At 39.0% G+C, this 26931-nt stretch overlaps 1 protein-coding gene across 1 annotated transcript; it reads left to right on the top strand.

Moving 5' to 3' along the window:
* LOC307011271 (H-2 class II histocompatibility antigen, E-S beta chain-like) lies at nt 1-2465 on the top strand. The gene is made up of 6 exons (XM_079636738.1): nt 1-425; nt 691-966; nt 1301-1582; nt 1736-1849; nt 1958-1985; nt 2067-2465. Exons 1-5 carry the CDS (start codon nt 356-358, stop codon nt 1978-1980), a joined length of 765 nt encoding a protein of 254 aa, XP_079492864.1. The 5' UTR covers nt 1-355; the 3' UTR covers nt 1981-1985; nt 2067-2465.
* Nucleotides 2466-26931: the final 24466 nt, after the last annotated feature.

A 26931-nucleotide genomic window follows, 5' to 3' on the forward strand; every position in this document is an offset into this window, starting at 1 on the left:
AATATTTGTTTAAAGGTAGCAGTTGTATTGTCACAGTGTATAATATTTGTGTGCTATTACTAATGAAAAATATATAGGCCTACAGTACATAATTTGTCTAGTAAGGAATATATGAGTTTTTGCACACTACAGCTTTTGTATAATTTTGTCATTAAATAATGCCATTAAATAATGTAACAATTGTTCAGATTGATAACTAAACAGTGTTTGTGTTTTAAAATGCAAGCAGGATACTACCTAGCAACACTTGACACTTACACATGCAGTGACTGGTTGGCCAGTCATCTTAGACATCCTCCTCATGAACATGAACAAAGCACTGGCAGCATTCAGCTGGGATTCAGTGTGAGTGAAAATGTCTCTGCTAAAGCTCTTCAGTTTTCATCTCATATTCACACTGTCTGCGTTCACTCTAGCAGAAAGTGGTAAGTAAAATAAGAGGTATTGAAATTATATAATTAAATATTAACAATAATTACATTCATTTCAGAAGTAGTAAAAGTAATGATTTACATTATATTGCAACATTTCCTTAAAAAGGGCGACTCGTTGGACTCTATCTAAAGTAGATATTAATTGAAAAGTACAGTTTGAAAAGGCTGATGTACTGTATCAAAGTTCTTCTGTTTCTATATTGATTACATAATTGTTTGACAAAACCAATTGTTCTGCTTCTGCATTCTTTTTCAGCTAATGAATATTACACAAGACGTTGGTTGAGATGCATCTACAGCTCCCCTGATCTCAGTGACATGGTGTATATTGATAGCTATTATTTTAATAAATATCTATTCACACAGTTCAACAGCACTCTGGGGAAGTATGTGGGGTTTAGTGAGTATGGAATGAGAAATGCAGAGTTCTGGAACAATGACACCAGCATTCTGCAGGGAGAGATAGCTGATGTTGATAGATTCTGCAAACATAATGCTCAAATCTGGGACTCGCATGTCCGTGACAAAGCAGGTAAGTGGCACAAGACTCTTCTCTGATCTTTACTCTCACACGTATAACTCTTGATTTTAACATTGCTGTTATTTTTTACAGAAGCATATAATATTAAATATGAAAAATGTTTTAATATCAGCATGGCCTTTTTAAATTTAATTGTAATGTGAAAGGTATGCATTTTAAGAAAAGATAATGAATATTTCTATGGCTTCTTTAGTAAGTGCTTCTTTTGTTAAATCTCCAACCCCTCATACACCCCCCCCCCCCCCCCCCCACACACACACACACACACATACATATAAGACATGCATTGGAAACTGTGTTTAGGATGTTACTCTTCTTGATTCAGTGAAACCAAATGTTAAGATCAGTGCAGTGACACGGGCTGGTGGCAGACATCCAGCTGTCCTGATGTGCAGCGCATATGAATTTTATCCTCTACACATCAAAGTGTCCTGGCTGAGAGATGGTAAAGAGGTGACCTCAGATGTGACCTCAACAATGGAGATGGCTGATGGAGACTGGTACTACCAGATTCACTCTGAGCTGGAATACACTCCTAAATCTGGAGAGAAGATCTCCTGTATGGTTGAGCATGCCAGCTTCAATAAACCCATGATTTATGACTGGGGTAAGATGAAATACTCACCTCTCATATTAGTATTACATTTGTGAATAGTATGTTTGGACAATGTAGGATCAAATTGAAAATATAAAATAGTCCTCTTATTACGGAAACACACTTATGTAAATATTGTAATAATGTAAAGTGATGTGTGTACAGACCCCTCTTTTCCCGAGTCTGAAAGGAATAAAATCGCTATTGGATCCTCTGGTCTGGTGCTAGGAATCGTATTAGCAGCTGCTGGACTCATTTACTACAAGAAGAAATCAACAGGTCAGTTTAGATTAAATAAAATCATTAAGACTGATATTAGTCAGTGTGTACATCATTCCTGTAGATGTATATCTATTTTTCAAGATGTATTTATGTTTGCTTTGACAGGAAGGATCCTTGTACCTAATTAATGATGGTAGGTTTCTTATTGTGTATTTGATAACTCAGACTCAGTTGTCAAACTCAGTCACATGATTAATAATTATTCACATTTCAGATCCTCATACTGACTGCAAGTGGACTAATAACGAAGCATTCACCCTTTATGTAACTATCATACACAATCCTAATTTTAACAATCCTTGATGTTTCATTGCTAAAAGTTTAAAACAATGACATAAATATAGCATCAAATCTGATACTTATTTTTCAGTGAGCTTTACATGAAGATCATTTTTGAGCATCTTACACTATGCAATGTTGGCGGTGATTGAAAATTATGTGTGAAATATAGAGATAATAAAGATTATTTTTTAAGTGTTTCTCATGTTCACAATAATGTACACATAGAAGCAAATATTTGATAATGTTGAAATGGAAACTCTTAAGGTCTAAGTCTCTATTGTTACTGAATAAATTATACCTGTACAAACAAATAAAGCTTCTGATGAGCATATTTACCTCTCTTTATTTATCTTAAAAACAATTATTAGAAGTAAATGTATAAATGTACATGTAATTGATCTTTGAAGAAATGGCATATTGGGAAAACTCTCTTATGTCCTAAATGCTCCTAATGAGGCTCTTCATTTCTGCTTTCATTTCTCAATTTTGAGAAGAACATTGTCTTGATTTTCATGCACATTTCAGCCATAAATAAATGTTTCTTCAAAAATTGTAGAGAGATTGTAGCAATAATTGCTATGATTAATGAGGAGAAATTAAAAGATGAAATGAGTATATGGCTGATAAGATGTAATCACTGATATTAGTCTTCATCTCATGTGAGTGTACATAATTCTAAACATTTGAAAATTAATGTAAACGTAATGTAAAATAAAAAAATAATGCTGAGAAATGTTTCTGAGTGCATCTTTAAGTTCATTAAACTGCCCAAGTTTTTTTTTCTTTTTTTTTTTTCGGTTTGGTCATTTACAGATCATTCAATCAAGTTCCAGTAGAGGTCTATTTAGGATTTAGTTGGTTCATATTACTGGTTTTTTTTTTTACATAATTGGTTTGTTATTAAGAAGCAGGTTTAACATAGTCTTGAGTTCTGATATTGCAAAAAAAAAAAAAAAAAAAAAAAAACAGTAAAGAGTTATGTAATAATTTCTCATTATAAACACATTTTTAAAATGATAAATCATTTTAGGCGGCAAATGCTATCTTTTCTTAAATTTTTACTTCCATATTTCTTCCATAACTAAGATTAAAGTCACTCATTATCTCTTTTTTTCAACATGCAGTGGTTTAAAAAGGTTAGAAGAGTCATCTTTTTTTCCATAAACAAATTTAATTATGGTCCTGACAGTGTGACAAAGTTATGCACTAAATAATTTTAAGTTAAAGATGATGGAAATATTTCTTAAAAATGAAAAACCCATTTTCAGTTGTCAGCTAATACAGTTCTCCAAATCCATGCACTCACAGACAACGAAACAGGCTCCTAATTTTGAGGAACAATTACATTTCACAGCATGATGAAACACTGCATTCTTTTAAAACATTTATTTAATTTTTTTTTTATAAATAACATCATTTAGAATCACCCCCTTGTCTCTAGTCTGAATCAGGTAAGATAATTTCTTCTACTACATAATACACAGGCCTAGTGAGTGAAGCCCTTATACTGTGTGAACTTCAGAGACTCCAAGTATTGTCATAAGCCACCTCCACTGGGAGTTTATGTCATAAACCATACATTTTTTAGTTCAACATGCCTTTCCTCCCTCCTCTTTTTTTTAGCACTTTCTATAGAAACATGTATGTTGTATAAAGAGCATGCTTATTTGATGTCAATGTAAGCTAACATGTCTGTTCAAAACAACATCTAGCCTGAGAAAAATCTAAAGTATGGCCAATGTTCATTAAATGGACAACACAATAACAATGTTGTGTGGAAAAAGCTGGATAGTTTTCCAAATTGGTTTAGATAAAGTTAGTCCTTACGTATTGAACTAGTAAAGATTTATCTGAAGTTAATACATTTTATATTTATTTGTTGTGTGTTGCTGTAACAATTTTGAAAATACAGTAGTAAAGGTGTATCATTATCAACACAAGAGTAGTTTTATAGTTATTATGTTTTATAATTATACATAATTTTATAATTGTAATGTTATAATGATATAATGATTGTTGTAGATTGATTTTTGTATGACTTTTTTTAACTGGAAAACTAAGGACTTTTCCAAATGGTTTTAACTGTTTAGTTAGACTTTATTTCACCACATGCTTTTACCATTTACCTAGAAACTGATGACAAATTTTTCCTACTCAGTGGTTGGTTGAAGTGATTCTCCACTTTCTTCAAACTGGTTTGTATTTCTGTAATATTTATCTTACTGTCTGAGGCTGGTGGTTTAATGGGGTGGGGTGAGTTTTGTTTTTGAACATTTTGTATGAAGCTAATCACATTTTTTGTCAGCCACTTACAATGAAAATAAAGTAAAGTAAAATAAAAATGTCATGACTATTTTTCCACTCTGTTGGCCTAAAAACTAAACAGTTAGAACTAAACATATTTTTTTCCTGCTGCCTAAATCTGGTGTTCATAGTTTGGCTGCAAGTTTGCTGTTGTGTCCAATATAATTTTTAACTCCCCCATCCTTCAACAACAGCCGGGATGGGATGATTACCGGTTTCACGATAAACCACGATAAAATGTACTGACGGTTAGTATTATCGTTTAAAATGTAATTATCATTAAAACCGTGTTTGATTATCGCGATTTTAATAACTCACTGTAAATCCTGTCCAGCCAGCGACAGTCAACGCTATCTCACGACCAATTCGTACGAATTTGTACGAGTGATTAAAAGGTGGCTAATTCGTACGAATTTGTACGACCTCACTCGTACGAATTTGTACGATTTGTCTAAACCCACGTGACGGTTGGGTTTAGGGGCGGGGTCAGGGGTAGGTCATTCGTATGAATTCATACGATTTTGGCAAATCGTACAATATGTAAGTTTTAGCAAAAAACGTACAAATTCGTACGAGTGAGGTCGTATGAATTGGTACGAATTAGCCACCTCGTAAAATTCGTACGAATTGCCGTGAGATCGGGTTGGACAGTCTGACGCAGGCGCAGCGCGCAAAGTTTTTTTTTTTTTTTTTTTTTCGAAAAGGAATGGCGGAATGCAGTGCTCGGGAGATTATTCAGCCTTTTAAGAGGACCAAATCTGAGGTGTGGTCATATTTTGGATTTTACAAAAGTCCTGACTGAGGGAAACTTAATCGAGAATGGTCACCTTGAAAAAAGTAGCTGCAATAGAAACACTTCAAATCTGCTGAGTCGTCTTGCGTGACCATCACACACTGTTGTATAGTGAATGCAAGGCAAGTTAACTTTGACCTCAATACCAAAACTATGTCTGGGAAATAATTGGGCACAAAATTGTGTTGAGTTGAAATATTTTATCTCTCTCGCTTGAAATAAACGTCTTCCGCGAAGAAATGTTCCAAAGACGAACGAACAAGTTCAAACAAGACTATTAAGAGTGACATTTAAGGGATAATAATGTATATTCATTGTACACTTATTACACCGATTTTTTTTACCACATAATTCGCCTTTGGCTAAGCCACGCCCTAGAATGTAGATTGACCAATCACAGCGCAGCGAAGAACGAGCTCCCACAGAGGGTCCGACACATTTTCACGGCGCTCCATTGACTTCAACGCAGGAGGCTCATATTTTTGGTCTCAGCAGGCTATTACGTCGTCGTTTTATAAAAAATATGGTTAAACGTTGTGCCGGGGGCATTTGTAACACAGATACGCGTTTCCCAGAGAGGTTGGAGTGGGTGTCCGTTTTTTCCCCTTCCCAAAACCGAAGTTAAATACTGACAAGTGTCGTCTTTGGATTAAACTGTGTGGACGTCCTCACAGTCAGCGAAACCCCTCAAGATCAACAAGCTCACTTTTGTGCTCTAAGATACATTTAGCTTTTAACCTTACTGTGAAGTTATAGTTAGACAGTTTTATGCTGGTTTAGATTTATGATTTCGGTTCTCTGCCCTAATTGTTGATACGCTAGCAGCACACGCTGCTAATAAATACAGCTTTATACTCGCGTAGTCCGTTTGCTTTGTAAATAATAACGATTATAGAAGTGAATAGAGACCTACCCAGTTTTGCATGAACAGTGTTTCTCCTGATATTGTGAGTAACAGCCTCCGTCTCGATTAGTATATGCTGTGTTCATTTTTTGACTGTGACCGTTAACGTTATGCTTTTGCCTGTATTTGGATGCCTTGTTGTTGCTCGCGTTTCACCGTATGTCTTGAATAAAGCCTTCAAACGCACACTGCAGACACGTTTGCCTACTTCTATCGGACACTTTATTTGCTGCTTTATAAAAGTTTGATAAAATTTCAGCAGGAAGAGCCGTCACAGCATAAGCCATGTTGATGCCAAACCAGAGCGCATATGAAGTTGTCGGAGGTAGCAACAGTAACTAAGGGGGGCGGGGCTTAGCCAAAGGTGAATTACGGGAACATAATGAATTGAGATTAATGTTTTAAATCTTAACTGTTTATAAATCCATTTTCTACAGTGTACAAAACAATCGTCCAGACAAGATGATCACAACAATATTATCAAACTCTGTAAGTTAAACAATAAATCAACTCTGATTTCTTTTTCAATACAATCAAAAACAGAGACGCAAGACGGCAAGATGTATTTGAATGAAACGTGAGAGCGCGTCCGTTGTGATACATGGATGTGCGCTGTTATAATGCGTTGCTATTGACGACGGTCATTATAAGGAAGGAAATGCCACATAATAGAATCTTGCTTTAAAAAAAAGTGCATAGAGCTGCTTGTTTTATTTGTTTGTTGATTTTCTAATATAAAACTTGTTGAAATGTTTTCAGTTTGAGCATCAGTTCTTTTTGAACACTTTCATCTCGTTTTAACAAAACCGTGATAATATTGATAATCACGATGCTTGAAAAGCTTGAATTGCACTAATTCATATTAAAATAAATATGAGCTCATGTGGTAGTCAAAAATAACAATAATTACACATAATTTTAATATCAACATTCTAAAAGGTGTGCATCATGCCTGACGCCTACGTGGACATTTTACGGTTGGTTTTATGACTGTAAGACATTCTTACAAATATCAAACGTTCAATGTCAAGCCAACCTTATAACAGTATTTCACTGGAAAATGCTAAGCATGAAACTTTGCGCGTTACATTCATATTCTCAGTCCGCTTGCCTGAGAATGGCTTATACGGCCATGTCAGAAATAAAGAGTAGGGCTATGGTAAACATACATACAGTTAGGGTAATATTAAAAGACATAAACCATATAAGATTTTGTCCATATTGCCCATCTCTAAGTCATTTATTTCCTGCGTGACCTGTAAAGTCACGTCCACAAAGCTCTTGCGTATTGTTTGGTCACACCACAAAGTGTCACTGTGGCCTCAAAGCTTCAGCACTGCCATTCTGAGCTCGATTGCTATGTCTGAGGTAAAAAACGCCCCCCTCATTAGCATACAGAGCAATAAATGTATAAATAAATAAATGCATAAATAAATAAATGTAGACAAATACATATATACATAAATAAATGTGAAAATAAATAAAAGTGGAAATAAATAAATAAATGAAAAAATAAATAAATGTGGAAAAAAATATAATTATACATAAATAAGGAAATAAAAGTATAAATAGTCATTTATTTTTTGTTTTTTACATTTATTCGCATATTTATTTGTTTATTTATTCATTTATTAATTTTTCTTTTCATTTTTAATTTCTGCAGGTTTTGTCCTCCATTTAAATAGTATAGCCTACATTCACAATAAGGTGTGAGTTTGGTTTTTTATATCACTGAAGTAATCCATTAAGCTACATTAAGCATCCCAACTGCACGTTTTATCTGTATATCAGCATCGGGGAATAACATTATCATCTCGTTCACGGTATAGAAAGCTGCTTACATGTACAAAAGTAACTGCGAAGACTTAAATGTACACACAGCTATTGTGTTTTTATCAGTTTTTCCATATCGCCATATCATACATCCATATATCATCACAAATACTTACCGCTTGCTCCGTTTTTGTAAATCAGTTTTTATTAATGAATGACTATCTCACCCGTTGCTCTAGTCTTTTCAATCAGTACAGTAGCCGCTTGCTCCCCCTGCTGGTGAGATCGACTAACAGCAGATGGAGATTATGAATCGGCAATCTATTGATATTCCTGCAGTTCCTGGACGTGCTATGTTGAATTTGGTGTCTAATTTGAACCACTGAAATTGTGGAAGCGAATTGTAAAGCGAAATAAAATGGAATGACAGTTGCCTGTCGAATATTATAGGTTGTATTTTTAAACAGAATGAACATTTTGGAAGTGAAATCTGAAAGGGAATGTGAATTATTGATTTTTTAATAATGAAAATGTGTCTGAAATGTTTTGAATTGAAATATTCACAGCTTAAATATATAACCATTTTGAATTTCAGCCCATAAAAATGCAAACCCTAAAAATACAATGCATTAAAATGCAAGCACGGTTAAGGCAATACATATTTTTTTCAATTAGTCCAATTCAACAAGCTTTTTTTTATTTCAAATACATTTGTCATTATTTTAATTCCATATGTTTGAGAACCACTGTTCTAATGTACATACATGTGTATGGTTATGGTTATTATGGTTTGGTATATGATGAATGCATTTCTAGAGCTTAAGAAACTTTCTTTCCATGTTCTTTTTTTTCTTTTTCTTTTTGTTGTGCAACAATCAACAACATCAATCACATCAATCAACACAACCAAAACCACAACCAACTACAATAAAGTAAATAAGTTTAAGTTATTCTGTAACTGATTTGAAATGGCATGAATCTACACTATATCACTGATATTTTCTGTCATCTACACTATTCGACACAAATGTATGTTATTGGCATTTTCTTTAAAGGCCCTTTGAAAGAAACTTTATAAAAATGTTTCCAGCCTTTACCAACTTGAATCTACCTGGAAACAGGTGGCATTATATATCCTTTTTTATAATAGATCAGTGAATGAGGAAACTTCTCCAAACTGGTTTGTGGTTGAAGTTTCACATGAACAATGCTACCAAATGAAAGTGAAACTAAAGAAGCAACCTGTAAAAGAAAGTTGGTTAGTTTGCCCTCAAAGCCATTGCATTTATTATTTTATTATTCATTATAACATACTTTTAATAACTCTACATAAACAGTACCCTAGTACCCTGTCATTCTTTTATAACTGGTATTGGTTATGCACAAACATTTTCATACCTTTGAGGTTTAAAATCATCTTATTAGGTCAATTAAAGTTCATATTTGTATGAATGTATTCATTCTTATTTGTGAATGCACTTGACCCACAGTGGCCGGAGACTCTAAAAACCCCCTTGTTAGGCACGGCGGGAATTACACTGATGAAGATAGTGCCCTGGCTCTCCACAGCCGTTACAGATAGGGCACCCCTGCTCGTCCCAATGGAATCGGGGCCCGGCTGGTCGGAGTGGACGACTCCCATCCGAATAGGCCCGCTCCCATGGTAAAGACAATGAACAGAGGTGTTCTCGGCGAAGTTCTTCCATAAAAAACTCGGACATTTGTTCATGAACATCCCTCTTCAATTCTTCGCGGAAGGCATGCTACCAATCAGACAAACCAGGGGGCGGAGGACCGCTGGCAGCATTCGTGGCCATGCAGTGGGGGGGGGTCTATACTCTCCGTGTGGTCTCGCTCAAGTGCTAGGGCTTCTCTCCGCAGGTCCTCAAAGGTGAGGTCCGGCTCCCGTCGGAGCTGAACCCGCAAACTCTGGCGCACGGGACCCTCCCGCAATCCCAGTAGAAACTGATCTTGCAGCAGGACCTCCTCACCTCCTAGGCCGTGATCCTGTCTCCCGGTTAATCTGGAGAACTGCTCCCTCAGCTGTAGTGCAAATGCCTGGATTGTTTGTCGAGATCCCTGCTTACAATTGAAGAACTGCGTTCGAAAGACAGCTACCGGGGTGGTGTCACCATTTTGTCCCGTGAGGAAGTCGAAGATGGATTGAAGCGTAGTTCGGGTTGCTTCCGGCGCTGCCTGAACCTCTCTTCTCGCTTCTCCCTCCAATGAATTCAGGACAAACTGCACTCTCTGGGGGGCACTTAAACCTTGGAGTCCTGCCAGGTATTCAACCTGGGTCTTCCACATTGACAGACTCACTTCCGACCCCGGGCCTCCATTCTTCTGGGCCCACGGGGCTCCCATAAAAATCGGCATGACTGGTTGCCGCACCACTGGTGCTTCTTCTTCTGCCATCTAGGTCTCTGGTCGCTCAACTCAAGGTGGTACCCTGCCGACTACGCCAAAATCTGTCACAGGTCGGGGGGGTCAAAGCCAGACTGCACCCACCCCTGAAACCCAGGACCGCCTCGAGGAGCGTGCCAAAGACCAAGCAGACACATGATTAAAAGTTAACAAGGTTTATTGAATAAAATTAATTAAAAAGTCTTGATTATGCTTCTGTGTCCCCCAACCAGAGCGGGACCAGACCTCGGACCCCCGGGAAGGCGTGAGGTTTTCTTCACGGCAGCTCGTGCCCGGACGTGACAACTAGGGGAGGAGGAAGTCGGCCACCGGCCCGACGAACAGGTAAGTATCCAGGTAAGTAAAACTTCTCGAGACGTCTAGCGGAGCGCGGTCCCGTGACTGAGGGGAGCCTTCCCTTGGACAGACAGATGAGTATCCAGATGCGTACACCTCTTCACGACGTGGAGCGGGACAGGGTCTCGTGATCGAGGAGGGTCTTCCGCTGGGCAGGCAGGTAAGTATCCAGGTAAGCCAACCTTCTTGAGCCGTCGACTAGCAGGACGTGGCCGGTGCGGGAGCTGGTGGCCAGAAAAGAATCTTCTACCAGGCAGGTGAGTATCCAAGCACGTATACCTTTGTTTGGGCGCAGAGCGGGACGGAGTCTCGTGATCGTGGAGGATTTTGAGCTGGACAGACAGGTAAGTATCCAGGTAAGCCAACCTTCTTGGACCGTCGAATGATCAGGACGTGACCGGTGCGGGAGCTGGTGGCCAGAAAAGAATCTTCTACCAGACAGGTGAATATCCAAACATGTGTATCTTTGTGTGGACGCAGAGCGGGACAGAGTCTCGTGATCGCGGAGGATCTTGCGCTGGACAAACGGGTAAGTATCCAGGTAAGCCAACCTTCTTGGACCGTCGAACGATCAGGACGTGGCCGGTGCGGGAGCTGGTGGCCAGAAAAGAATCTTCTACCAGACAGGTGAACATCCAAGCACGTATGCCTTTATTTGAGCGCGGAGGATCTTCCTTCAAGCAGACCTCCCATACAGGACCTCGGCGGGGGGCGGCTTCTATTACACCGACGGGGTGAACAATTCAATTGCGTGCATATTCTCTTTAATGAAGTGACGAGAGCTTACGGCTGGGGGGTGCTTTGGTCAAGCCGATGAGAGGATACTTCTAATGTCCGTCTCTCCTTCCAGCAGACATCACGTAAGGATCCTGGTCGGAAGGATTCTTCTATTTGCACAGACAGAGTAAGTTAAACGAGTACACGCAGTCTTCCAACATGTAAGGATAATTTTCACATTTAACACCTGGAGTCCTTCTTCAGTGACAGCGATGAAATTTCGAGATGGTGAGTACACGGCGGTTAGTATATATATATTCCCCACACACTGCAACTTCACTTCAAGCCAATACTGTGCAAACACATCAATTCAGGCACTGCATATCCACTCTCCCTCTCTCAGTGCAATAAGGCCAGCACTGACCCAACGATCGTTCCTTCCACTGTCGTGCTGAATCGAGTCTCATCCAATAGCGAGGAGATTTGGGTGCCTCCTTACTGGCACGGGGGACAGAGCGTTTCTTGCCCACACTCGGAAGAAGAGAACAGGAGTTCAATGATCACTCAATCCACCCACTCTCAAGTGACACGACACTCGTGGTCAATACACTTCACAACTTTACATCCGTCTCGGTGCAGGTGCATGCATTCAATAAGATCCAAGATCATACTACTTATCTCCCTTCCAATGATGATGGTGTTCTCCAGTCTTCACTCGATTCCCATAATGATGATGGTGTTCTCCAGTCTTCACTCGATTCCCATAACTCACTCTCTTTCCATCCCTTGACGTCTTCACTCGTGTTCACTCGATCGCCGTTGCACCCTTCACACAGCCGAACAGCCGAGCCCCCGCAACACTCTCCAGATACCTCCACAAATCAGCAACACCGCCCAAAGAGACGACGTCCCTCGGGGAAACACACCAAGGAAAGAACAACCCCGGAAAGAACAACCCCGGAAAGAACAACCGACTTCACTGTCTCTGCACTTCCCTTTTATGTAGCCCATCTGCCTCCATAGCCCTATCACAGATCCCAGCGTAAATCCCCCGCACCTGATGTCGATCTGTCATTAGCGTTGTTTTGGTGACAGATACACAACCGAGACCGGCCCGGTGTTACAGTGACACCGTCCCGGGGGGTACACAAATTCCACGGGACTTAGTTCTGCTTTCACTTTGTCACCTCGTGACACAAACTCCTCTTCCTCGGGCCCCTCTGCCATGGCCTCTTGCTTTCCTTACGTGCCTATGGCCTCTTGTATCCATGCTTGCAAATAGCAACACAGAGGTGGCATCTTTTATAGATGGATGAGGACTGATTGCTGATTGAAGAGTTGAGCAAATGAGTTTCACACAGGTGTATAGAGATTTATAATTATGCAAGTACTTGCTATCAGCTGTGAATAGATGTGTTCCTTTTGTTCAACACAGTGAATCCAATAGAGTTCGGGCTCTTCCAATGAGATCTGTGGTAACTGTTTTGACAAAAGGTGTGAAAAATTTGTGAAACAAATGAAAAAGTGTTAAAACATTTTCAAGAGAAGACTTCTGCTCCAGATCAAGCGGATCCCAGTTTCATGTCTAAGCAAATGAGAAAAACTGTAATCTCCAAGTGCTATGTCTGATTGGCTTGTGTGTAGAGTTTTGTCATAATAAGCCAAATTCTGTAAAAAGTTTGTAAGCAATAGGCAAAAACTGTAATTGTCAATCACACGTACAACTCGCACACTCACTCACACACATACAGTCGCACACTCACACACACACTCACTCACTCACACACATACACTCACACACACACACACACACACACGCACTCACTCACACACATCACAGACACTCTCGCACACTCATGCACGTTCACTCACTCTCACACACATACACGAGCACACACACACACACACACATGCGCACACTCACATACACACAGACTCACTCGCACACTCACACACGCACACATATACTCGCACACACTCACATACGCACACATACACTCTCACACACTCACACATACACCTAGGGTTGGGAATCGTAAGAAATTTTCCGGTTCCGGTTCCGCCTAACCATTCCCGTTCTGATTCCGGTTCCATTAAAATGATTTAACAACTAATAAATAAATAGTGGCAAGGAATACAATACTTAACTGAAACAATCCTTTTTGTGTTTATTACTTACTGTTAAATGAATTTACAGGTTGTCAATGTAAAAAAAGAAGAAGAAAAATCAACATATTACAGTATTTAGCAATTTTTCCAAGAAAAAAAAAATTAAACATTTTTCTGAAGGAAAATCAACATGTCAGCTTTCTCTGGGAGAATTTAGAATACAGAAAAAATGGAAATTAAATATGTTTAAATGAACACCTCTGAACCTGTATTATACATTTTCTCTCTCTGTCTCTGCATAAAAGCTAGTTGTAAATTATATTTGAGTTATTGTTATAGTATATTCTTTACAAGTTATAAATAGTAATTCAGTTAACTTTATAATAAATGGTAGTTCAGCTGCATGCATGTGCCTAAACACCTAAACCATGGGGACTCAATGGTGGAAAAAGGATGTAAACCTTTCACTATAAACCGTGTAACAGCCCTGTGTGGCAATCATTTATTTTCTCTGTCGTCATTTTTCCTTTACTCGCTAAAGTAAACGGAGTTACTGTCTCTGACGTTCCAGGAGCGGGTGTGGGTGTGGCGCATTGCGTGGTATCCGCACTTGGCGCGCTATGTTCAACATCTGGGAAAAATCATACATAATATTGATATGGTAGTATCTTCCTTAAACAGTCGAAAACACTGCATGTTTTGAGGTTGATTCCGTGGAGCTGTTGCAAATGTTTAGACATATTACTCGTACAGCCTCCTTTGCATGTTATTAGCTTGTCACAGGTGTTACATTTTGCTTCATCATCATTTAATCTTATGAAATGAAGCCACACTTTTGACTTTCTCTTCGCCATGCTTGTGAACAAGAAAATATATTGCGCAAATGAGTATAGCGTTGCGGTGTGTAAACGAGTGAACGTTAAGAGAAAGTGTGTGTGTGAGGGAAAGTGCATTGTTAATTGGTTGCGCTGCTGGAGGTTGCGGACAACGTAATTGATATTCATGAGGTGAGATATCTATTGATGGAAACGCTCCCAGCGCTGTGCAGTTTGCAGTTTGCACTTCGCACACACATTGCAGAAGAACCGTTTTTGGAACCGAAACGTAGGAATTTCGAACGGTTCCGTTTTTTTTTCAAAAAACCAGATCCGGTTCTGCATAATAAACCGGTTTTCGGTTCCCAACCCTACTTACACCCAAGCCCGTCGCCAAGGGGGGGCATTAGGGGGCAGTGCCCCCCCAGATGACACAATGTACCTCCTTAATCATATGGTCATTCAGCAAACTTAACGAAACGTCTTCAGCTGCATTTAGCTCACAGGAGCACTAATCTCTGTAACTTTAAATAACATTGTCTTTAGAAATATAAATCGGAAATTAGTCGGAGCGTGTGTTAATAGGCTTTGCGCAAGGCTTACCTTCCCTGGCCACGAGCTTGTCGAATTTCCATATTCATTTGCCTGCTAAAAATAGCCTATAGGCTACTGTTTCCACGTAAAAAAAATAGGTATTTTTTTCTCAGAATTGCATGATATAAACTCAAAATGGCAAGTTGTAAAGTCAGAGTGATATATAGTCACATTTGTGTCTTATAAAGTCAGAATTGTTAGATAAACTCACAATTGTGGGAAATCTATGTCAGAATTATGAGATAAAAAGTCGCAATTAGCTTTGTTTTTATTCCATTGCGAAAACAAGCTTCCATATGCTTCTGATTGCTTTTAGAGGGCAAAGCAGTCTATAAATGCTGGCCTAGGATCAGTTTTCTCCATAAAAGAATATTGGCGAACTATTGGTGGATTAGTTCTACGCGTGCGCAAATCCTCTCGTTATAATAAGCAGTTGGGCTATGATAGCCTATTGGAACTTTGGAGATCGCTATGAAGTTGTATAACCGCTTTTTAATGATATAATAAAATGAGCGCTCTTTGTGAGCTTTCTGCCATGCCAAATCCTGCGTATAGCCTATAGTAAATGTTTTTAAAGGGGAAGCGCATATCCTCACGGTGTGGGTTCACCCTCTGCCTATGATCAGAAACTTAACATTTTGTGTTTTGGTGTTTTAATATAGAATTTGGTCTATTTCAGTTATATTAGACTAAATACGTGATGTTATTGTTATGGTGACTGTCTGTTTTGTAGATCATCAAAAAGTGCAAAAAAAAGCACAGACACGCTCTCAAATTTTTCTATAGCGAAGGAGAATGATTTATTAGCTTAATGTTAATTCCAGTACTCACCGGGTTGCTGAAGCACTTCCGCTATCATTCACCAGCATTTTTGTTTTTTTTATCCTGTTAATGGTAGTCCCTCGAAGAAACATCATACAGGCAGGAGTACTGTTGCCACAGCTCCGCAAACCTTTCCTCCGTTTTGTTACTCCATCTAGCTGCACCATTGTCTTGCCTTTTTTGGGTAAAAAAAAGCGTCTGTACTTCTATCAATGCTAACCATGTGATGGAACCCGTTGTAGAGGACGGAAAAAAAATAATCGCAGTGAAACTTCGCAGACGTCGGTTGTCGTCCACTATACCCGCTAATCCGGATGACACCCTGAGTCGGATCATGCCTAAAAGTCTGGTCGGAATGTCAAAGGACTTTCACAAGGCCTCCCTGGTTAGATCAGCCCTGGAGCTTGGGGCACTCCCCTTAATAGGGTCCCTTTTACAGTCAGAGCCCCCAGCCTTCACAGGGCTTTGAAGCACTGTGTAGATCCAGGATCGAGTAGAGAAACTCCCCTCGTTTGCAAGGGTTAGAAAGAGCTATGCTGAGTTCTACTCTCCAGGATGCCCGTCTCTATGATCCGGTCTGTGAACAATTCCTGGCACTATCTGCAGTCCTCCCTATCGGATGCCTCCACAAGTGAGGCAAATAATGTTAGAGACTCTGTTTAGGAAACAGACAGGTTGTTGGCAAAGACTAGGTCAGTAAATAGACCAGGTCAGCCTCCCTGGTGGCATGTGGGGTTGACTTTATGTCCTCCTCAGAAAGTGACTGCCAGGACTCCTTTTGGAACCCCTGGCCATATTCCCTTAAAGGAACCCCTTCCACGGAAGTAATTGGTTCCAAGCCTTTGAGCGGCCTTGATAGGCCTTCATTGTATTGGAGGCCTGTTCGAGGCTTATTGCTTAGGCAGTGGCCGTAGGGAATACTGTCACTGACAGCTTGTATGTGACCCGAAGGGGGAGTGTCTGGCATTTCAGTGAAACTGCCATTTCTGATGTTTTGTCACAGCCATAATCAGCATGCACTCCCCACAGCATGGTGGTTTTGGTATATCGTTCCTCAAAGCGCCATTGACGCAGTGCGACTTCCCTTTCGAAAGGGAACGTCTCAAGTTACGACAGTAACCTATGTAACGAGACACTGCGCCTTCAGGCGATAAGTGGATGACATGTTCTCTAGGCGCCCCTTATGTACTTCCCAGTCACACTAGTAGTGACGTCATAGGCTGTCGCCGGTCAATATGATTGCCGTGATTGGATAGGCGTTTCAGACGCCGGTTCACCAGTTCAAATGTCCCGCACAAATGTTAAACTCTGACTAAATTTATCAAGGGCCTAAAGCCACTTTTTCCTAACTTTGTGATGATGCTGATTGTTGTAATGTGTATATATTTAGTTCAGTGGTCTGTTTACACTTGAGATTTAATTACATTTTAAACAGGTAAATGTGGATAGTGATATTGGTGTAATACTGTTCACAGCATTTGAAGAAGGTTAAGGTTAAAAGGGTTTAACAGAGTATCAATTTAATGATATATGGCATTAGTCCAAGTATAAAGACCTTATTCTGAACATAATTTTTTTTCTTATTTGCGGTGAGCAAATTAACTGTTTACAATACATGAAAAAGTGCTTTGTTTTTAATATGACATATTATTTAGATATAACTGAATAATATTTAGATTTCAATTTGCCTAGAGACTAAATATGTAATGAAATGTCTCTCTTGTAATTGGATGGTTTTGGAAAGTGTTTTAGGAAGAGCATGCTATAACCAGTTCATGGTTGTGGTTTTGTTTGTCAAATGCCACGCTTCTGAAACGAAACCATTGGGAGTTTATTGTCAGCGTGTTTACTTTCTGATGAGTGGGCCAAACCAGATACACAAAACCACAGAGAAAGTATCAAATATTAAAGTCAATTAAAAAAAAAAGTTTCGCCATTTAAATGATTAGCCAGATTGATTTATATATATTTTTTTTATATAATTTTAAAGCATTAAGACCATCAAACATTAAAATGGAGGTGTTTAATGCAGTTGATTATCAATGTTAAAACACTGGGCTGTGACTAAATATTATGAATAACGGGATAAGGTATATCTCATCTAATTGACAGTAATTTTCACATGATTAATGAACTTCCTTATAACCATGTGATTTCTGTATGAGGAAGTATCACAAACCTAAATACTTGGTTCAGGTTTGGCTGTGTTCGTGACAGCCATGGAGCTCTGGGGACTTTCCAAAACTGGTTTAACATGATTGTACTGGTTACATAATGAAACAGACTCTGTTGCCTTTTGCAGCAATGGAAAGGCATCAAGTAAACAATGATGATTTGCCAATCTAACCAAAAACTCCCTATAGTTTCATTTCATAATACTGTTACTATAACAATAATTTTATTGTTTTGATGAACAATTGTGCCACAAAACAGGACGTTTTAGTTTGAGATTATACAATAATAATGTTTACATTGTTTACAAACAACATGTTTATTTTTTATAGCGCCTTCCATAGAACTTAAGCAACAACCAAATTGTCATTGCTAGATCTAAGGGTCCGGGCAGGAACATATGGTGGCACTAACTCAGCAAAGTATTGGGGTGCAGGGCCATGACAGACTTTATAAACTAAGACAAAGTTTAATAACAATGTTATTATACATAGCAAACCTTTAATTCAAATACCATATATCTATAAAAACAGAATTACTTCTATAGTTGCTATAGACTGCAATCTTCCATCTATCCATTCTCTAGACTGCTTGTCCTCTGTATGGTTGCAGGGATGCTGGATAATCTCTCCGTATCTCAGGTTAAATACAGGGACATCTCCTGAATGGATGTCAGTATATCACAGGGTTTAGATGGCCATCTGGTGGTTGTTAATATTTCAGATACCCAAGATAAAACCCCTTCGGTTTTTAATTATTATGATATTTACTGTTAGAATAATACGGTCACCTAGAGTTTGTAAATAAAATGTGCCGGCTCTTGTCTCAAAGACACTAAACTCACCATACAAATCTAAATGGACAATTTTTCATTTTTCATATCATAAAAAAAAAAATTGTAATATAAATGATTTATCCACACACAAAATTAATTACATTTTTAATCAAAATAACTTACCCCTACTAATATAACTAGTTATATTATATCAACTAATTAGTGATTATTACTAATCCCTCTTGCAGTGTTTTTGAGGGCTGCACTGTCACTCACATAAGATCACATCAAAAGCAAAAGACAATGATCCAATCAATTCCCAAATGGACAAATTCAAGTCAATGTACATAAAGGTAAGACTATTTTTCAGTTTTCCATATGCAAACTTCAAGTAAAAAAAAAAAAAGCTATACAAGTATTATGGTGATTGGTACAATATTTGCCATTGAGATGACTGGAAAAAGGAAAAAATAGTGTCCCAATCAAAAGCCCCTCAGTGAGCTCACCATTCCACTAGCATGTAGAGGGTGAGTGATGGAGCTGACAGGAGGCAGAGGATATGAGGATGACGGTTGGATGAGAGGGGGCGGGAGAGGTTGGTTGGGAATTCAGGCTTAGGAACAGACTCAAGCGTGGCAGCGGCCATCTTGGTCGGAGATGAAGGCTCAGGCTTGACGTGAAGAAGCTCTGGAAGAGTGGTCTCGGCGGGACGAGACTCTGGATTCCAGGCCCGGATTGGCTAATCTGGAGCACCGGGAGAATTCCCGGTGGGCCGGTCTGTTTTATTGGCCAGAAGGGCCGGTGTTGTCATGGCACTGGGTCGAATGCTTATAGGCTCCAGTCACAGCGCAGCCCCACTATTTTATTATTATTTTCTCGCAGCCCCACAAAAAATATGTTGTTAGTTATTGAACAGGTTGTCAGTTGTTAGAGATGTGCGAGAAAAAAAAAGAGATACAAAACATGGATAATAGGCGCAAAGGCGGCGCTGAAAAGGCCAGAATAATAAACAATCTCTAGAAACTCAAGTGGCCAAATAGCCTATACGACTCACCATTCAGGTCTCCGATTTTTCTGAGTGTATAACGTTGTGAAATAATTGCCTAATATTAACTCTAATTTGGTGCTGCAATGATTCGCATCATCTGAGCTGCTTCAGCACTCGGACACCGCTCGTCGGCAATGGCAAAATGTTTGAGATGACCGATCAAAGCAAGCGGGATTTATGTTCACAGAAGCGCGAGCGAATCCCAACGCGATGCTTCACGAGATAAGATGCAAGTGGCTAAACTAAACAGCTGTTTTACGATAGAAGTTTTAAACATCCAACATAAATAATCAGTTTGCAAAGACTGTGTCAATCAAAGCTCAGCTTCGGGAAGGGGAGATTTACAGGTAAAGATAAAGAGACAGAGAAGAATAACGAGAGAAGGAGATGGAGATGAGAGAGGAGAGCAGGTAGAGGAAGAGCCTATTGCATACTGTGCTCAGAATGAGAATAACTTTATTACAATGGATTCCTATTTAACACAGATATTCTTTGACAATGCCAGTGGAAAAATAATATGCCCCTGAACCCCTATAGCCAGATCACTTTTGGGACCTCTGTATTTATAAAACCCTGTGTACGGCTATTGCACTGAATGGAAAATTATATTTTTTAAAAATACAATGAATTACAAGGCTGTACAGAACAGTGCTATTGCAGACTTATATACTGAGGGTTTAACTACATTATTTTATTATGGTCAGTCGGGAACTAAAGTGGGCCGGTCTAAGGCATGAAACTCCAGGGCTGAAAATGAGTCCCACTCCGGCCCTGCTGGATTCTGAATAAAGATCGGAGGTGTGGCGATGAAGATGGCTGGTGACAGTGGTTGAGCGATGATGTCAGAATGAGCCTCACCTACGGTGAAGGCTGAACCGCTCAACCAAAGCACATGATCCAGGTATTGTTCAAACGTACCCGGGATCACTGCTAATGGAGCTTGCTGGTGCAGATGATCGTTCAGTCCGTACCAGAAGACAGTTTTTAGGACGTCATCTGCCCAGTCCACATGGTGAGAAATTTCGAGGAACCTCTCGACATATTTCTCAATCAGTTGGCCATCCTGGAAATAGGTTACAAGCTGATCTGCAGGATTCAGCAGGGTACAGAGAACACCCATGTTCTCCTTAAATTTAGTCTGTCTATACCAACTTTTTGGGTGAGGACAATTTACTTAACGAGCGCTAAAAGAGTAGGTACTTTATAGCCTGATCTCGTTAAGTATGAATGTGAACCGGACATCTGCCATTTTGACGTTATCATGTGACCTACGACGCGTTATCACAAGTGCAACAACTTAAAAGATTTAAACGAAATGTTTAATTCATCTATTTGTAAATATCTTGATATTGATTAAACTTGCTCATTTTATGGTCTTTTTGAAGAAACTGCTGCCCATTTTTTTTGTGAATACATTTAGGGTTGATTTAAGTTCTTATATTTAACCCTACTAATGTACCCCACCGTTTTATCCTTGTCGATTGAATTTAACTCTCGTTTCATTCCTCAGGCCTAGGCCTATAAATAACAAAAAAATGCATTTTTCAAATGTATTATAATGAATTATTTAAGAAAATATATATTAAGATATTCAACCTTGTAGGATCTTTTTTCCTGTGTATAAAATATCATATTATGTATGCAAACCCATTGTATATATATATATATCGATGAAGAAAACCATTCTAGGTAGGCCTGTCGAGTTACTGATGTTTTGAGGTATATATATATATATACCTCAAAACATCAGTAACTCGACAGGCCTACCTAGAATGGTTTTCTTCATCGTTTGTAATGTCTGCACAAAGGAGACGTTGGGCAGCTGTGTGAAGATTCGCCGTTGGAGAAAACTGTTGATTTTATACGTATCATTAATATTAAAAATTGATATTACCCCAGAATTAATTGCATTGCTATCCCAACCCAAAACATACAATAATAACAACGATAAATGCTGACCAATACTTATTTATATTACTTTTTACTGAAAATGATATAATTCAATAAAACAAACAAAATGTAATGTATGTCATAGCTATGCATGAATACACTCTCTAGATGAGTATATAGTGAACATATCTACATTTTCATTCAAACAATTAATTAAAGCATTAATTAAATAATTATATTTTATTTACTGACAACAATAAGACATATTAATAAATTTGTAAAATAATGAATGAAAGTCACCATCACACAATAAACAAATGCATATACAAGTCAACACATGAAACAAAGCTTTATTCAAACTACAATCATGTATGTAGACTACAGGCGCTGAACCACATCCTACTGCCATCTCAACACAGCGGTTCCCATTTTGCGGCTTTATTCTGATGAATCAGCGGACCGCCAGAGGTGAGCTGTTCCTTCGTGCAGGAGGTTGTTGCGTGATGTGTTGTGCTTCACAGTCTGAGGCAGGGCCGGTGATGGAGGGTCTCGTCCATGGCACTATCTCCAGGATTCAGCTGTGCTCTTCATCCTCAGTGCTCACACCAGTCTGCTGACATTTCAGATCCTACAAAAATGCACAAACATAACACAAAAGCAGTAATTTTAACAGCACAATGTCATTTGATTTCAGTATTATTTAGAAGACAAAAATGCTTTTTTTCCACAAATGCCGCCATCATCTTTCCTTGCAGGTCCTGCTCCACCACAAAAGCTGTGCAGCAAATGCACAGAAGTCAAGAATCAGAAAAGTGCTGTAATAGGCTTTATAAGCTGTAATTTTATCTGTTTGAAATTACAATATTAATATTTTGTATACAACTTAATATTAATACAACTTAATATTTAAATAGTTGTTGTTATTAATTTCTGTAGTATACTCACAGTTCATGCTGATACCCACATCTCATCTCCAACCACTCTTGTCGATGCCCAGGGTAATTTCCCATGTCACAACTGTTCCTCTTGTACCAAGTATGTTAAATGCAAATCATTTACACATCCTCGTACATCAAAAACATACAAGATCAGACAATTGATTACCTGTAAAAGCACACATGTGATTTATATCATCATTTGTCCATGTTCACAACTATATGTTGGGAAAACTACACGTGCATTACGCACAAGAATGATTGAACATACTAGTGTTATTAGAAGACAGGATGATACATCCTCAATTTCTCGTCATTTTAAGTCTGCGAACCACTCTTTGGCTGACATGAAGTTCCTGGGCATCGAGAGGATCCTCCCCCACAGGAGAGGTGGAGATAGAGACAGAAAATTACTCCAAAGAGAGGCCTTTTGGATTTTTGAACTTAAATCCCTATTTCCTGAGGGTATGAATGAAGAACTTGAACTGTCATGCTTTTTGTAAAATCGGATTATTCTCTGTAGTTATATGTCCCATATTTCCTGCCAAATGTTTTCAAAACCTGCTGTGAATTTTGCTTAAGTGATCAATGAGGTAATTACTCTCCTGAGATAATTGTATTCAAATCACTTATCTGTGAAAATTGGATTCAGCTGATTGATCTCAATTACTGACTTGTTCAAAAGGGGTGAATCTTGTTTGTTAAGTGAGCACTGAGGAAAGCATGTGCTGAAACGTTTGCTCGCCTTGTCTGTTTTTAAATTCACCTTGCACTTTATTAATAAAATAATGTTCTCGTAGACACTTTCTGTCTCAATTGGATCAGTGTGCGGCTAGCCACTCTCTCTACTCCTACCATTCGCTTGGCTCAACGCACCTGAAGTAAATGGACTCATAACAAAAGGATACTTTTCTGGTTGGAGCGCTACATATCCCTCAATGTTCCTGTAGTATACTCACTCAAAGCCTTTGATGCAGCATCAGCTTCATGAGCCTCTCTCCACCGGATAAACACACATCTGTTCTTCTGTCCCTGTAACATCCAGACAAGATTCACATAACCTCTGTGATTTATGAGCTCAACAGTACATTTACATGTTGCGGTTGTTTTAACTTTTTATCCAACATAAATGTTCCTCAATTTATCAATAGTACTAATGGACAAATAAAATAGATAACTTATGTTTAGTTGGGCTACTTTATAGATTTGTTTACATAATAGGGGATTATCACGCTGATACGTAGTACTTCCGCATTCAGTGATCTTTGTACACTCCCACTTCCGGTGAATCACTCATCACTCTGGCGAACCCATGATGGACGACCCTAAGTTTATTTATACTGCATCCCTGGTAAATTTACCCAAAATAACTTTTTCTGACGTACATCGACTAACTGAACAACACTCCATCACAGCCCGCTCCAAAGTGGACAAGGGATACGGTTTCTTTTTCGAGAGCTTTAATCCACTTCTTCCTTAGACTCAGTTCAGTTGGGAATCCATGTAAACTTAAATAAGGTTGGCGTTGTTTGTTTGATTGACAAAGTGGAACAGAGCAGTGACATCTAGCCTTCGTTTCAGCCATTGTTGAACTGCGCCGGAACTAGTGGACATGCACAAAGTTGAAAAATCCCGCCCATGAAACCCGGAAGCGTGATAATCCCCTATAGCACACATACATCACTCAGATGTCTATTTCATGTTGTGATGTGCTCTTCTGCAATACTTATTGAAGATTTTCCTGTCAGATGTAAATATACATTTAAAATAAGCGTCTTTAAGATGTTTATGGTTTATGTAAATCCACTTTAGAGACGTAACTTGCGTGTCCTTACTGGAGCTCCCCTGTTAGCTACATAATAAAACGTGTTTTTACAGCAAAATCACAACTATACTGTGTAACGTCTTTACACCTTCAACAATTCAACAGTTTACTCTATAGTAGTTCAACACATGCAATTTTAATACAAGGAACCATGTTTACTCATTTGAAAGCACCTGTGCCTCGTCGCTGATCACCGTGATGTTTGATAATGACGTATCCGCTCGCATGGCCTCCAGGGATAGAAGAGAGTATCCATCGGACTGCACTCGAAAATCTGTGCTGAAGCAGTAAGCCATCCGGGAACTTCTCGCCTACTCTTTTATGAATAATGAGGTTTCGAACATACTTCTTTCACGTACTGTTTTCCTACTATATAGTCCGTCCAAATCTCGCGATAATTAGTATGTCACCCAGGTAATTTTCGCCTACTCTTTTATGATTCGTACATACTTTTTCACTCGCCTACTCTTTTTCCCTACTATATAGGGAATATTAACGCAGGTTTCGCACGCAGCCTGCTTGTCTTCTTGCCCTTGCCCTTCCTCCTCCTCCTTTATATGTGGTAAATACAAGGAGACAGTCAGGCTGACGGAGAAGATTTCAGAACTAGAGACACGCATCCAAACTTTAATCGAGAATAGTAAGAAGAGTGCTAGAGCTTTAGATACTATTTTGGATGCGCCTAGCCTAGTGAACTCTTTACATGATTCGGTTCCGGCTGAAGTAGAGCCCGTGCAGCAGGGCAGATGGGTGACAGTAAGAGATCGCTCTAGTCGCGGATCAAAAAAACACTTTTCCGTTCCGATAGCAAATCGATTTTCCCCGCTCAGTGAAACACCCACTGAGAATTCTGTTGTGCCCTGGTAATTGGTGATTCGGTCACACGGAACATGAAAATAGAGACACCAGCCACCAGTCACATGTTTGCCGGGAGCCAGAGCGCCTGACATCAAAGCAAATTTAAAAGTGCTGGCTAATGCTAAACGTAAATTCTCTAAGATTATTATTCACGTCGGCACTAATGATGTTCGACTCCGCCAGTCGGAGATCACCAAAATTAATATTAAAGAGGTGTGTGAACTCGCAAGTACGATGTCAAGCACTGTAATTTGCTCTGGCCCCCTTCCTGTTTGCAGGAGTGATGAGATAGTTAGTAGATTGTGTTCACTCAATGGCTGGCTGTCTGGGTGGTGTCCGTTAAATAATATAGAATTCATAGACAATTGGAAAAGTTTTTGGGGCAGACCTGACCAGTTGAAAAGAGATGGTATTCATCCCTCCTGGGATGGTGCTGCTCTTCTCTCTAGTAATTTGGCTCATAGTCTTAGAGATAAAACATGACAATCTGGGCCTCAGGTCAGGAAGCAGACAGACTGGCTTAACCGACCGTCTGCTAGCGGCCTCACGTCACCAAGGTCAGATAAATCCCATCACATAGAGCCTCTTTCACCTAGATATCATCATATAGAGACTGTGTCTGTTCCCCGAATTTGGAAATCCAAAAAACGTCCAAACCCATCTAAGGTTAAAAATGTGATTGATGTTCAACAAATTAAAAACGGATATAATACAGATGGGCAAATGATAAAGCTTGGGTTGCTGAATATTCAATCTCTTACTTCAAAAGCGCTAATAGTTAATGATATGATTACAGATTATAACCTTTGTGCTGTGTTTAACAGAAACCTGGCTAAAACCAAACGATTACATTGCTTTAAATGAGTCAACCCCACAAGATTACTGTTATAAACATGAACCTCGTCTGAAACGCAAAGGAGGAGGTGTTGCTATAATTTATAGTAATATTTTCAAAACCACTAAGAAATCTAGTTTTAAATATAATTATTATATTTATTATATAAGTGTTGGTGCATAATGTAAAAATATATAGTGTAAACGATAAATCACGTTTGAAAATGCTGCTGGCTACTGTAAGAGCCGCTATATTGGTCCAATGAGGGTTTCCAATAGCACGGGAAGGTTTCTTGCGTTTTCCGTCTTTCCAGCATCTCAAAGTAATTTGGGTTAAATGCAATACATTTCTCATGTGTATTTACTCGTTATTTCATCTGACTCCATAAATGAAAGGTTTTAATAATATCTATGCATCACTAAAAGTGAGCGAATGTTTGATTATTACTTTTAGACTTATTAAATGAACAAGGTCAAAATCAGTTTGAATAATCAAATGTAACAATTTATTAAATCAGGTATCAGGTCAATTGTATAATCAATTCAAAGATAATCAATATAAAGCATGAATAAAAAGAACCCAACCTGAATAATTTACATGAGGCTGGAAGTCTTGGTCACTTCCAGCCATCACGGGCCAGTCTAGATACAGAAAAGCCCCGATTCCTGTGCCGCATTCCATTAAATAGCCAAAACCTCTTTCATATGTTAACAATGGGAATTTACATTCAGAGTTGACACCTTTTGGGGGTAGGAGACCATTTGCCAGAGACAACCTTCCTTTGTGTGCCAGTTTCTCTAAACTTCTCAAAACCTGATTTCTTTTTGTTTAATTTAGTTGGAAATGAGACATTTGTACCACTCACTCT

Source organism: Phoxinus phoxinus (assembly GCF_949152265.1).
Source record: "Phoxinus phoxinus genome assembly, chromosome: 15".
Lineage (NCBI taxonomy): Eukaryota > Metazoa > Chordata > Actinopteri > Cypriniformes > Leuciscidae > Phoxinus > Phoxinus phoxinus.

Bases quoted from the DNA above. Each gene is read 5' to 3' on its own strand.
- LOC307011271 (XM_079636738.1), top strand. From the start codon at position 356: ATGTCTCTGCTAAAGCTCTTCAGTTTTCATCTCATATTCACACTGTCT. The intron at 1,583-1,735 runs GTAAGATGAAAT...ATGTGTGTACAG, and splicing joins ACCCATGATTTATGACTGGG to ACCCCTCTTTTCCCGAGTCT. The intron at 1,850-1,957 runs GTCAGTTTAGAT...TTGCTTTGACAG, and splicing joins CTACAAGAAGAAATCAACAG to GAAGGATCCTTGTACCTAAT.